Source organism: Manis javanica, chromosome 17 (genome assembly GCF_040802235.1).
Source record: "Manis javanica isolate MJ-LG chromosome 17, MJ_LKY, whole genome shotgun sequence".
NCBI lineage: Eukaryota > Metazoa > Chordata > Mammalia > Pholidota > Manidae > Manis > Manis javanica.
This window is the reverse complement of record NC_133172.1, coordinates 21,737,947-21,752,713: the sequence shown is the minus strand read 5'-3', so window position 1 is coordinate 21,752,713 and position 14,767 is coordinate 21,737,947. Positions and strand designations below refer to the sequence as shown.

General features: G+C 36.2%; 1 protein-coding gene across 9 annotated transcripts in view; it reads left to right on the top strand.

The window, feature by feature from the left end:
• DPY19L3 (dpy-19 like C-mannosyltransferase 3) overlaps window positions 1-14,347 on the top strand; it is a 75,345-nt gene extending 60,998 nt beyond the window's left edge. For all 9 annotated transcript variants that reach the window (XM_037021452.2, XM_037021456.2, XM_037021453.2 and 6 more), the window contains 4 exons: window positions 1,012-1,094; window positions 6,424-6,556; window positions 8,933-9,091; window positions 10,547-14,347. In XM_037021452.2, the coding sequence (XP_036877347.1) occupies window positions 1,012-1,094; window positions 6,424-6,556; window positions 8,933-9,091; window positions 10,547-10,708 (537 nt within the window). In that variant the 3' untranslated portion in view covers window positions 10,709-14,347. The remainder of the gene's footprint in view (window positions 1-1,011; window positions 1,095-6,423; window positions 6,557-8,932; window positions 9,092-10,546) is intronic.
• Window positions 14,348-14,767: the final 420 nt, after the last annotated feature.

Genomic DNA, 14,767 nt, shown 5'->3' with positions numbered 1-14,767 from the left:
CCTGAGGATGTATATAGATGATCAAATCTTTTTAGCCAATTGCCATTTGATAAAACAATTAACATTTAATTAATTGTTGAGTTAAATTGATAAGTTATATTAGAAAAGCAATGGAATCAAGTATAATTTTTATATTTTATCTGCATAATCTTAAGTAACTCAAGTTGAGTGAGAGTCACCAATGGCATAAATGTAATATTCAAATGTACCAAATTTTCCTGGAGAGTCCTACTTTCAAAAATCATTCTCTCCCCTTGTACCTTTAATTATATTAGTATATATGTCCAGATTTCTAGACAATTACTGTATTGCCCAGATTACTATAGAAATCTAAATTCCTGAAACTGTATTTCTAAAACTGTAATCACAATATTATTCCATGAAAAGGGAGCTGGAGTTGCAATCAGGTTTCAAACTGCGGCTCTGCCACTTGGTGACCTGCCCAAGTCAGGTTATCTTTCTGAGCCAAGGTCTCAATACTAGTAAAATGGAAAACAGATAAGTGAGATTGATGATGCCTTCTGCATCATCTTTCTCTCCAGGTAATTGTGAGTATAAAACAAGGTCCTATATTCTAAAACATTTTTGCAGCTTTAAAATGGTGCTGTCTTCTACATTTAAGTGTAGATTTCAGGATGTTAGTTAGATTTTTCTAATATGCTGTGAACTTTCTTGTGGTTGCTTTTCTTGTCATATTTTAACTAATGTTTTACTGTGTATTAACACCACATACAACAGCATTTTTATTATAGTAATATAAATGCTCATTTTTAAAAGTTGACAGCATCTCTAGTCTTAATTAGCTTTGGCTCAAAATAATTTTAGAAACTTTTCTCAGACTTTACCACACTAATACTAGGAGGGTTGACTGCAAAGGAGAAGTAGCTCTAATACACAGTCACCACATTTATTTAATTCACAAGTTATATGCAGTTTCTCCTTTTCCATTTTAATCTTAGTGATAGTTATGGGTGTGGGGTGGATTTTGTTTTGGTTTTGTTTTTGTTTCAGTTCTGGCCAGGAATGATGGATGAACTCTCCGAATTGAGAGAATTCTATGATCCAGATACAGTGGAGCTGATGAACTGGATTAAGTAAGAGGATTTTTTTAAATAAAATGTAAAGTGCCTTCTAAGAGTCACTATAGACCTCATTTGTTTTTTTCTGTTTCTTTGTTTTGTTTTTTTCTGAATCTAATTGTGAAGTACATTCATCTCAGAGAGTTTTTCTTTAAAACTCTGTATTTGGAAATAATTTCTTGCCATGCAAGAAATATTCTAACACAATCACATGAAGAAAGGAAAATACCCATGGAGAGAGAAACAGAATTGGAGGATGCATTTCAAAACACTGACAGCAAAGGAAATCAAGTTTTATGCCCTCTGCCAATTTTATCTTTATCATTTCTTTCATTTTAATACCATTCAAATTTTTCACTAATGTTAACACATACACATGTATTCTTTCCTTGTTAATCGTTTACAAGTTATACTGTAAACTGTAGTTGTTAGAGTCATACTTAACTAGCTCAGTGGAGATTTCATTTTAACAATCATATTGCCCAAGCCTAGGCCTAGAGAAAATTTAAAATATGAAAACTAGAACTTTTCCTCTCTTGAACACTACAGTGCTTTAGCATTATATTAGTTATTTTTGTCTGCACTTTGTTGCTTTGCTTCAGTATTCAGCATCAGAATGAAATTCATGTGTTTCAAAGCTTTGTTAATGCCTCCCACTAGCAAAACTAAACTTCTACACTGAGCAATATTCGCTTGCCCTGTAATACTCTGTTTCCCTACTTTATAACCAAAAAGCAGCAGTGTAATTATTCACATTTAAGTAGATGTTGCAAATCCTGCATGACATATTCTAAAAGGATCGGCTGTATTGTCTTCATCACTTAGATTTTTAGTAGCTATATTGGCTCTTGCTCATGACTAATGTTTACTAACCAGTACAGCTTAGCACTGCTTGTGTATTAAGAGATGGTAAATGTTTGATAGCTTAGGTCTCTTGAGTGCAATACATGGATTTTATAGAGATTTATATCTAAAATATGTATGTGGCTTTGGTCCCAATGTCAGACTGCGTTTGACTAGATACAATGAGTAATTTTTCATGTATCTCCAGTGCTGAGAATACGAAGCAGTGCTTTGTCTTTATTTATTTAACTTTAAATCATGGCAGACAATTATAGAGTAAATAATTTCTTCAGTATTGTATATAAGAAAAGAGTTATTCATATAAAGAAAAGCTAATTACTTTTACATTAAATATAGTCAACTGGAAATTTATGACGTGTATCTGAAGGTGAGACTGATACTTTCTGTTTTTAAAATTGCACCATTGATGGCAGTTGTAGAGCAGTCAGTCGCTCTCTGGTAGAATCCTGAAGCCGGCGATCTTCAGGATCCACCTGGATTAACATTGTAAACACCCCACCTCCACTCCCCAGTCTTTTAGGAATTAGAGTGTCATTAAAAATGTATTCTTGCAGAGCCCCAGGTTGTCTTTGGGTGTATCAGACTGATTGTACTTATCTTAATGCCTTTTATTTTCATACTTTTCCTCACAGAAAATTATTTAAAGTAACATTTCTGGTTCTGAAAAATTGTGGATGAGAGATTATTCCAGGATAAAGAACACAGCCTCTTGATCTATTATTTCTCATTGAGGGAAGTGGTCTTTGTTCCTGACATTATTTTACTAACAGTTCCTCTTTCTGTGTGTAGACATACTCTTTTTACTTTTTAAAAAAATTCTCAGCAACTGAAGGATTTGTATTGTTCCAAAAAGTTGCTTCCATTGTGATCTAATCTTGCCTGTTTTAAGATCCTCAAATCTAAATTATTGTTTTTGCAAAAATAGCTGCTAGGCATGTTTTGTGAAATAAGCTTAAGTGATGATGAATGTATGACAAAACAGGGTCTATTCAGACACAAAATATATTTGTTCAAATCAACATTTAAATCAGCTGTGGTCTGTAGGCTTCAATTCAAACACATGTGAATGAACTTGTTAGTTCTTTTAGCCTGTCCTGATTTCTTGGTTTTGAAAGATAAAATGACCTTCCACTTTCACTTTACTACTTTGACTAGTAACAGTGCTGTGAAATGAGGAAGGCTGAATGAAGTGTGCTGGAGAAAAGGCTGTTGTCTAAAGATACATGGAGTATATGTGAAAGTCTGAAGTTGTCAGAAGGCCACCAGACCAGAGTGGGTCGCTGGCGGGCAGGTAGCACTGTCAGTGAGAGACACTTCTTTCTCCCCACCCTATCTGCTTCTGTTCTCAGCCAAAGTGAAAACTCTCACGTCTGTCCTTTGTCAGGGCAGTCGTGAAAGCATTTATTTGGGCTGGGATGCAGCTTCCACTACAAGTTGGCACCCTCTGAGTCAGGTTAAGACAGTGACCTGCAGAAACTCCAGGGGACACCTCAAGTGACCCTCCATTTTGGTACAGAGCAAGTAAATGTAACGTGTGAGAAAATGCCTCCCCACCATCTCCTGGTCTCTGCTGCATGCACTTGATGCTGGGGCAAACCACACACCTACTTTAGGCATCACTGATGTGCTCCAGGGACACTGAGCTTCCATTTGTAAAGCAGGTCTTTCCAAGTATTCACTGAGGGCTTCTCTACATGGAGGGTAAATTGAAAGATTCCATCACATCAGCAGGAATTGGTTATTTTCTTCTTGAGGGGCTCCATTATGACCTTTTTTTTGCCTAAACAGATAACCTTAGGGAACAACAAAGGGCATTATTTTAGGATAATACTTATTCATATGAGATGATCATACCAAAGGGAATTAGATTTCTGTGAAAACATTTGAAGCTTTAATACATAAAGTTATTTCATGCCTGAAGTTGTATACTTACTAATACAATTTAATAGATATTTATTGAGCACCAACTAGGTATATATATAGGACACTGCATTAAACATGTAACCACTGGGTGGCAATCCATTTTTTTTTTATTAAAGTATCATTGATATACAGTCTTATGCTCAGGTTTCACATGAGCCACATTGTGGTTACTACATTCCTCCCTTTAATCAAGTCCCCACCACATAACCCATTACAGTCACTGTCCATCAGCATAGTAAGATGCTGTAGAGTCACTACTTGTCTTCTCTGTGCTATATTTCCTTCCCCATGGGGTGGCAATCCATTTTAACTGCCTTTTCATTAGGTAAATGTTGGACCTCATCTCAGTACTATTGTCTTCATTCTTCTCTTCATTATTCTTATTGTTGACACCACTTTTAAGATTTTTTATTTTAGTTGAAGCTTTTTATAGCTCTAATTTTTTAGTAATAGAAAATGTTCTATGCTGTCCTATCTTTAGTTTCCTGTCTTTAGTCTTTGGAGTCTTTAATCACTTTAAATTTAGTATAAAACCAAGATTCTTTGGGATTAAAATCTCATTAAGCAGCAAGGATATTTTGTTGCAATCAGGCTCCCAGTCTTCCCTATGAGAACTAGGAGATACCTTCCACAGCCTTGGCCAGTGTGTTTTCACCTGGTTGCCTGCCTTCCACATTATACTGAGGTGCTGTATGCCTTGTTTTCCTTTGGATTTAAATGCATATGTTACTATTAACCCCTTTTTGCTGATAATGTTTCCAGAATACAAAGATTAAAAACTAGGGTTTTCTTTACTTTCTGATATCTTTTCAGCAAAACCCAGGTGGTACTTTTACAGGTTTTCTGTGTGATTAGAAAGCACATTGACTTCAGCAAGGCCAAATGTCGCAGCAGTTGGTGGTTCTTACCTGTTCCTTTTTGACCTTAGAGTGTTTCGTTTTTGGTTCCTGAAATTTTTCTTTGACATTGTGCAATTAAGATAGACCTGTAGATGTAAATATTTTGAGATGTGACATTTTAACTACTTGGCTTTAAAAGACTGGAAAGAGTCTCTTTCCAGTGACAAAAACCTGCATGTGTAGTATTTTCTCAGTGGGACTCAGGAAATGGACCAAATTTCCTTTGCATTTTATCAAAGCAGAAAGAAGTACTGTGTATTTTAAATATGATGTAGGGTAACTTCAAACCTTAAATGCCTACAGCTTCTTTTATATTTAATGAATTATTTGAAGTATTTGAATACTGTAAATTTTTGAAATGCAGATAAAGCAAGTGTTCACACATTATATTATAATGCTCAGTTTACTCATTAGGCCAACAATAATTAACTTGTTGAAGACTAGACCTTCAAAAATAAATGAGATTATTTGTTCAAAATGCTACCAGGTCTTCCTGGAATGACATTTAAATTATATAATGTAAATCCGTTTGAACCTGAGTCCTTGTCATTATTTAGTGACATTTCTTACAGAATAAATTGTTTGCAGGTTGGGCAGCCTACTATGGAGCTTGGCAAAGAGCTATAAAAACAAATTATCCTCTCATTTTATACATCATTTGTTCAAACATTGGTAAAAATTGCTTTGTTTTTCTATAATCAAGAAGTGTCATTCAACAGTTAAAAGCTCTCTAGCTGTTGTAGACACAGACCACAGACTGTATCAGCAAAACTATCTGTGAAGGAAGAATACCCAGCATTATATCTGCTGTTCTGCATGTTTTAAGTTAAGGACAAAGAATTCTTTCTCCCTTTGCCTGCTAAGTTTGCCACAGGAAATATAAATTGCAGTGAATCTAGATTTTTAAAGTTTAGCAAAAATGTGATTGGCTTTCATTTTGTTCCACTTTGCTTGTTTGTTTTACTTTTGTATTTGCTCTGGGAGTAAAAAATATTTAAAGTAGCAGTGAAATATCCAAATTTTACCATGGGGCTACAAAGTACTTGTGTTTCCACATCAGAAATATTGTAAATCCCCATATTGAATAATAGCATATTTGCTATTTTAGAATCTTCCTTCCATGTTCTTTTGTTTTTACTAATGTTTTTCCAAAAAGTAATAATAATATCAGTGATCTTTTTTCTTGTTTTAGACAAAAACCTTTGAAACTGACTTATGATTAGCTGCAGTTTCTGGCTTTATAATTTGTTGTTTACTCATAGGCAACCCTTTAGTTAAGCTTAATACAAAAAGCAGTAGCAAACTTCTAAGTTCTCTTTTGTTAGAATCTACCCCTGTGAAACAAAAGCAGGAGAGGATTATGGGTTTTAGCCTAGAAGACTTAGGAGATACCCACATCCTAAGACAATTGATTGTAAGAGTGAACCTATCAAAACAATAAATTCTGTTTCCCAACCATTGTCAAAAAAAGACACAAAAACTTTCATAAAATAGTTTAAGTGCAAATCAGAATCTCAAGTAGCCTCCTGTGTTTTTTTCCCTCCAAGACTCCTAGCCCTTCCTAACATAGCTAGGTGATCCTGAGAATGTGATATTGTCTTCATTGTCTTTGAGGAGATTTTAGCAGTGGGATTGATTTAGACTCTAAAATCTTTTAGCTCTAACACTCCAAGAAAGGCTGTGTTTGCTGGAAGCATGCAGTTGCTGGCAGGAGTTAAGCTGTGCACAGGAAGGACCTTAACCAACCACCCACACTACGAAGACAACAGCCTGAGAGAGCGAACCAAAGCGGTAAGGGCCCATCTATGCCTTTCCTTTCTATTTGTGGACCACCAGTGGACTTCTTTGTGTTTGATAAAGCTGGGGCTTAATGCTGCTGTAGGTTAAGGGGAAATTAGAACTTAAGCACACAGGGCTTGCAGTCTATTCTAGACTTTGGCTGGCCCCATATCCATGAAAGGCATTTTGCTTAGGTCATATGTTTCTCTTGGTTAGAAGAGTAACTGAGAAGAAAAACACCTTGAGATGTACAGAGAAGAGCATTTGAGGACAAAGCCATCAAACTTTTGAACTGGAGAAGGAAGGAAATGGAATAGAGGCATATTGGTCCCATTTTTTATGAACCATTTCATGTATGTGTGTGTGTGTGTGTGTGTGTGTGTGTGTGTGTGTGTGTGTGTGTGTGTTTTGATAGGTAATACAGCCACATAGTTCAAAGTTCAGAACATATAAAAGGGAACATAATGAAAAGTCTCCATTCCATCCTTGTCTTCCAGCTACTGGCTCCCCTCCGAGGAGGCAGATAATGTTACCAGTTTCTTGCTCACCCTTCTACAGGCATGGTATGCATATACAAATATATGTATGTGCATATATTAATCATTTGCTCCTTTATTGTAGAAGTAGCATGCTAAATCTTGCTTTTTCTGGCACTTAATATATTTTGGAGATCATTCCATATAATTATGTTAACAGCTTCCTTATTATATTTAAAGCTGTATAATACTATGTAGACGTAGCCTATTTTATTTAACCATTTAGGTTGTTTCCCTGTTCTCTGCAGTGATATAAACAGTGTTCCACAGAATAAACTAGTATGTACATTATCTGCACAGGTACAAGTATACAATATCTGTACATCAGGCTCTTAGAGGTGGAATTGTTGGGTGTCAAAAGGTGGTGGGCATATCTATCGATCATCACCAGTTCTCCCTCTGTGCAGGTTATACCAGTTCACATTCCAGTCAACCATGCAAAAAGGCACCTGTTTCCCTGAGTCCTCACCAACAGTGGTTTCAACCTTTTCAGTGTTTGATATCAGTCACTTCATCTTGGTAGCTGAAAAAGTGTTGAAAATATTCTTTTGGTGTGAGAGTTAACTAACCTAAAAGCAAAAAATTTTTACTAAATCCCGTTTCTTATGAGAATCATCTGAACTTAGATCTCTGCTAAAACAGGAAATTTTGAGTTGGCACAAGTATTCCATATAGCCCCAAGTTAGCCAGAGGAATGAGAGCTGGTACCTGGATCACCAGACCCAGAGTTCAGGCGGGAGATGGTCTATATTGCTTAGACTCAGGAGATGCAGAATGGACATCAGATGCAGAGGGAGCTCTGTGCTTCCTCCCTCCCCAAGATCCAAGGTCTAGGTACTGTTCTTGATGCCCTTTAAGCTGACACCCTGAAGGCCCTAGTGCCCTCAGTCTGGCCTTCAGATTCTTGGAGTGCTTTCAGTTTGAGGCCTGGTGGTGGATGATAGATGGGATGACCTCACAGTTTGAGTAGTAGGAGGAGATAACCTCCCTACCATTTCACCCACCTGTACAGACCCACTGAATAGGCTCTCAGAACCCAATCTCTTGAGTCAGAAATATATTATTAGTAATCAGTGGGCAACAAACTTAGCAGTACCTCTGCATTAGCCTCCTGTAGCTCCCCACCCCCTCCCCCAACACACACAACCTTTTCCCAGTGCCAAGTCCCAGAATATAGAATGCTCACCATCTGGGTGTATTCACTTAAGGTGTATGATGCTGGTGGTGAGTGGGAACGTGGTGCCTCCCATTGAACTGCTGCTGGGTGCTACAAGTTGCTCTTCTTCCAGAAAGGATGAGGGAGATAAGTATAGGGTCTCCCTCTGGTCAAGCAGGAAGTGCCAGGGACCCTATGGGTTTTTTTCCCCCAACTGCTATTGTCAGAGGCTGGGTCTCCTTACAAGTATATGTGCCCCAAACTACCATCACTGCAATGGACCCTTTTCATCTAAAAGTCCACTTTTTAAAGATAAATCAACTCTGCTTATTTACTCACCTGTGTTACTCACCATGGTGAAACATACTTAGAACTGGCACCTACTGATGAATATATTCATAACATGAAATCATACATTCTAAATCCAAATCTATTTGGTGTCTGAATCCAAATGTACTAAGCACGACTCACTCTCCCTCTTCCCAAAGCTAAGTAATTACAATATTCTTTTAGGAATTTCTAACACATGTCCCAGGACTATAGATTAGTGAGTGGCCTGCATGGGAAGAGGTAGGCAAGCTGGGTGTCTAGGTCTTCAATTCATCCCTGGTAGGAGGTTATATCATTAGAGGTTCTTCAGTTAACTTCCTGGCAGCTGAGGGTATTTTGCCTATTCCACTTTTTCTTATCTTGAAGGTTTATCAGATATATGCAAAGAGATCTCCAGAGGACGTGCATGCCCTCCTGAGGTCCTTTGGCACTGACTACATAATCCTGGAAGACAGCATTTGCTATGAGCGAAGGCACCACCGGGGCTGCCGGCTGCGTGACCTCCTGGATATTGCCAATGGACACGTAAGCACATCATCTCGCCACAGGCAGGGCACCTCCTGTAGAGGGAAGGGGGCAGTCTGAACCCTAAGTAATGTAAATGTTTTTATACTTTATAGAGCTATATAATGAATCAGCTATTCACCCTCTTTGCGTTCTGCAGAACTCCCTACCTTGGCACTTTTAGGACTGTCACAGGAGCTAAGCATGGGGAAAGTGAGGGGGGCTCAGGTGCCCAACTTCATGTCAAACAGAGCAACACAGTCTTGAGCTGGTTTGTATCATAAGACTGTGTTGAAGTTATTTTTTAAGGGTTTGCTGCCAAAATAAGAAATAAAACCTCAACCTTTTAAGACTGCTGCTCCAAAGCATTGTTCTGGCTGATAGCTGAGGAATGTGAAAGCAGTGTTCTGTGTACCCCTGCCCCCACCAGGGCGGGAGAGTGTTACTGCTCTACCTGCTTTCTGTCCTTGGGTGTCCCCTTTCATCCACAGGCACACCGCCACAAACGTAGCTTTCTGGGCCATGCTTATACTCCAGAGCAGAAAAACAAGCTATTTCTCCTTTCTTCCTTCTGAGGAAGATGTTCTTGAAGTAATGCCAAGCCTTAAATAGAGTAAACAGAAGATTTTCACCCTTCAGAAGCAGTGTGTGCTTATGATTATTAGTATAAAAGCTGATGAGAGATTTATAAAATAAGGTGGGGAAAAAATGATAAACCTAGCCTAAATGTGAAAAAAACTTGACTGTATAGGATTTGAGATTCAGAACACTTGGATCTACTCTCTTAGCAAATTTCAAGTATACAGTACAGTATTAACTATAGTCACCATCCTGTACATTGGATCCCCAGAAGTAATTTACCTTTTTATTTTAAGTTTGTCCCTTTGACCAACATGGATGTGTTAATTAACTTGGTTGTGGTAATCATTTCACCATTTATATGTGAATTAAATCAGGTTATCTTAAATATACACAATTTTATCTGTCAATTATATCTCAATAAGCCTGGGGGGAAAATAGGAGGTTCAGATTTTCACCTCAGGAAAATAATTGTCCATACCATCTTGAATTCTGAGACAATACAGACCGGAGACATGTGTTTAAATTTTGCTTTGTGTGTAACTTTTCCTAACTAGGCCATTTAATGAGTTAGAGAATTTTCTCTGTACCATAGCAATTCTTGGGTGTATTATTTCATTTTGTGAGAACAATGTAGTGTGTTCCTAAAAACGAGGACATGCAAGTGTTAGTTCCAGCATTGCCACTGAGTGATGCGAACTCTTCTCCTCAGCCTTGGTTTACACTTCTGAAAGGGAAAGGGATGGACCAGAAGATCTCCACTGATAATTGAAATAATGCAATTTAAATTCACTAACACAGCATTCTTAAAGAAACCCAATATCTTTTGCTACTTCTGTTGCCTCTTGAGAATATGTTGTCTTTACCAAATTGTGTTTGATTTTGTTTTCGCTTTAGGTGATGGATGGCCCAGGAGAAAATGATCCAGATTTGAAACTTGCAGGCCACCCTCGCTTCTGTGAAGAGATAAAAAGAAACCTGCCACCCTATACAGCATACTTCACTAGAGTGTTTCAGAACAAAACATTCCATGTTTACAAGATTTCTAGAAATAAGTAACAAAGCTATCTGTTTAATCTCTATTTTTGATACCAGAAACTCTACCATAATGAAACTCAGTAGATGATGTTTCATATGTAGTTAGTAGCCTGTACCTTAAAGCTGTGATATGAGTAAGTTCTACAGATGTTTACACAAGTGTTACCATCTTTGAAGTATCTTATACAAGCTTGAGTCTTTTTCGTCTTGTTTCATCAGTATTCTTTAGCCTAATGTTCTCAACTTTCTAAGAATGATCTAGGATTTTGTTGCTGGGGAGAAAAATAAGTGCTCCATAGGTAGCCTGAGCAGCCACATATTATTGTGGAAATCCAGGGTCTGTTCCGGATTTGAAATACTTTTAATTTTTAACTGATTTAAGACAGCTGTGGTTGAATCGAATTGAGGAGAATGCATATTTAAATTATTTAATATTATTTCACTAATGAAGACCAATGGTAGCTTTTTAAAAAGCTCTTTATTGTCCTGTTTCACCTAAAAATTTTATAAGCTTTTCCAGTTGTCAGATTTTTAAAGATCATGTTATGTCTTTGTATGTATGTTAAAATTTTGTTGCTGTGCTCTGAAATGTAATGTGTAGCACTTTAGTAGCATGTGTCCTATGTGTGTGTGAGTGTATGCGTGTGTGTGTGTGTGTACATACACATGTGCATGCATGTTTTAACGCTGGGCTCAGAAAAGTATTACAAGTTTAATATTTGTAAGTCCTTAAAGGAACAGAAATGTTATGTAGCCAAGTAGAATTTGTTACTGTTTAGTGTTATTATTTTAAAACCTATTGATACTACTTAATCTATCCAGCAAGTAAGAAAATTTTTCTTTATTTCTTACACATTTAAATTTACTGGGTTTGCAAAATTTTGTAAACTTTTTATTTTTAGCCTTTGTATTTTTTACAGCCTAGAACCTTGCAAAGCCAGAATATTTTTTAAATGTTGTATCTGAACTAATTCACTAATATGATATTTTTGGCAGAGAGCGTTTTCATACCAAGTTTGATTTGTAGTCTCCATTCTTACTGTGAAGGCCCTGATAGCGTTACTCTTTTCCTTACTAAAAGGTAACCAAGTGCCTCTTAAGTCATGCTTATTTGTAAACAGCAAAGAGGATTATGCATACCTACTCAAAAAATTTTTGGTAATTGCCTTTATAATTAATTTCTAACCATGGGGATGTGTAAAAATTGCTGACAAAAGCATATGGTGCACTTAATTAAATCAAGATGGCTAATGAAATCAACTTTCTCCCTTGTTCCTGCCAATTGGAAATGATTTAAATGTTTCTCCTTGCAGTTATATTGAAGGTAAATTACAGTAGGCATCAAGACGGATATATCATATGTTCAAATGATTTTATATTCAGTTGCTACTTACTAACAGTATTCAGAAAGAAATTTTACACTGTCATGTTAGACGTAAGGATACTCTGCTTTTATCAAATTATTTAAATAACAAATTGACAGTATCTGGGTTATTAAATTATTCAACTGAAACTCTTCAATTATGTCTTTCCTGTGTCCCATCGTAAGGGTGGAGACTACTGCAGTTTAGGGTAATACAATAATAAAGCATTTTAATCAGTACTAAAACTTCAATTCAGCTGCTAATGACGCATGCCTCTTGTAGCTGACAGCATGGGTCAGTGCATCCTGCAGCGAGTGCCTTACTCCGATTGAAACCAAGCACATGTAAGGTACAACATGCTAGACTGTGTTGTTTTGTTTTTAAAAGCCTCTATTACCTTCTCAGCTATATTTCAATTTATTTGAAACATTCCCATATGTATTAATCTAAGCATTTGGTCATTTGGAGTTTCAATATGCAAGAAACAAGTACTTAAATTTTTATGCTATCATCACTGCAGTGATGGCATACAGTGATCTTTTTTCCATAGTTTAGGTGCCATTATTGCCAAAACACTTAGTATGAAGTCTTTAGTGAAAAATGTTAAGTGCCAAAAAAATCTTGTAAGATAAAATCCATATATACACTCTTTCCAAGACACTGTGACTATGTGTAGGAGACATTTTTATTTCCTGATGACCAAATCTCTAAATGAATCATGTTAAGTATTTTTAGTGCTCATCAGTATTCTTTTACAAATTTCTCTCTGGAGTACATGGGAGGCAAGAGAGAAAAAGTGACCGACTCCTGGCTCTTTACCAAGCCAAAGCACATGACCTGTGCCTAAGCTCCCCTGCCATACAGATCTCTGTGACTTTGTTAACATTTGGTAATAGCCTCAAATTGTGGCTGTTTTTTATGGATAGACTAACCACTTAATTTTGCTTCAGAGTTAACATTCAGAAGAACACCTAAGGACAATAAGTGCTCTTAATTAACCTCTACTTACAAGACTCAGCAGATCCCCCGACAGTCTCCATTCCTCTTGTAAACTGCCCACCCAGCACTGCTGGGGGCTCTTCCTGGTATTCTCCCTCCCTTGAGTTCTACACCCATGTTGAACTTCTTTGTGCAAGTGCTACTTCTTACTGTAAGTATATTAGTTCAACATAAGCCTAGAGAATATGGGTGTAAAGAGAAAGGGTTATTTCTGCAAAAAATATCTTGGATGCTTTGGTAAGATTTGATAAAGTTTGAGTTGCTAATAAAAATTACTTATAAATTAGATTGGGAAAATTATAAAATATTGGGAAAAACATAAAATTCAAGAAAATTTATGAGCTTAGATTGCTTCATAGGTTTATGTAAGTATTTGTTCCACCTTATATAAATCTAGATTGACCAGAAGGTATTAAAATGTACCCAAGTCATATTATTGGTATAATTTATGCAAGAATAGAACTGCAATTATTGGACCCTTATGCAAAGGAAAGGCCTTGGCTTTACATCAAAAGATTAGCAAATGAATGTACATTTATACACTTAAAAGTTATGATTTCCTACTTTAATCTAGTTACTTCATTAAATGACTTCATTAAATGACTGATGCTGATCATAGTGGCTAATAGAAATTCTACTATAGTTGAAATGTTCTAGTCACTTTTATTACAGACTTAAAAAATGGGGATTCATTTAAGATATATTAGCCAGGAGCATACTTAGGTGTTATATAGGCCATTTGTTGTCCACTTAAAGATGATTTTTTTGACCTTTGTGAGATCACTAGATAAATATATATATGTATGTGTGTGTGTATGTATGTGTGTGGTGAGTGCTGCCAGATAACAAGGACATGTGTAGCTATTTCATCTAGTCTGCATCTTTACTTCACAAATAACTAAAAATGTTTATTCTAATTCCACATGAATTTTGTCTAAGATGTAACCGTTTTAGCTCATTTTTGGCTAAAACCTGCCTGAATTAACATAGAAATATTCCATTTTTAAAATTTCATTTAAACCTTGGAGTTAATAAGAAGATATTAAAATGTTCTCAAGTCATATATTTTGGTTAATATGTTCCCGTTATGTATGACAACCTTTTGGCCTAGAAGAGAGGGCTTGTCTGCTTGTGGAAAAAAGCTTTTAAGATGGGAGAGTGGCTTCTTATGTCAACTGGCAACTGGTATTCTGTATTTAACATCCTATGGGTAAAATCTTACAAAGAGGTTTTATAATTTGTTTTACTGAATTGTATGGAGATTATATACTAAATAAAGCTCTTTTAAGTTACGTAAGATGAGTATCTTTCATTTCTTCAAAGGTCAAAAACCAAGGAATGGACTTATTGAAGTATATTAAGTATTAAGAATTAAATAGAGTATAGTTACTAAAGATGGATGTGGCAAGGTCTTAATTGTACTTGCTAGTGTTGAAGGAGTTTATTTTTTTTATGGAATTTGGTTTGAAAGCTGCTTATTTGTTTCAGTTGAACCTAAGGTCACATAGTTTAGATTTCTAAAGTGAAGACTGCTATCAACAGAACTTACCCTCAAAGAGATAAATGTTGTTTGTTTTTGTTTTGACCTTTGGAATTATTTCTACTTCTTGATTAAATTTTCAATCTATAGTAATTTGGGTAGATGGGTGATAGTCCATATTTTCATTATAAGTATATAGAAAACAAATGTGCTCGACTATTTTGTTCAAAGCAGATA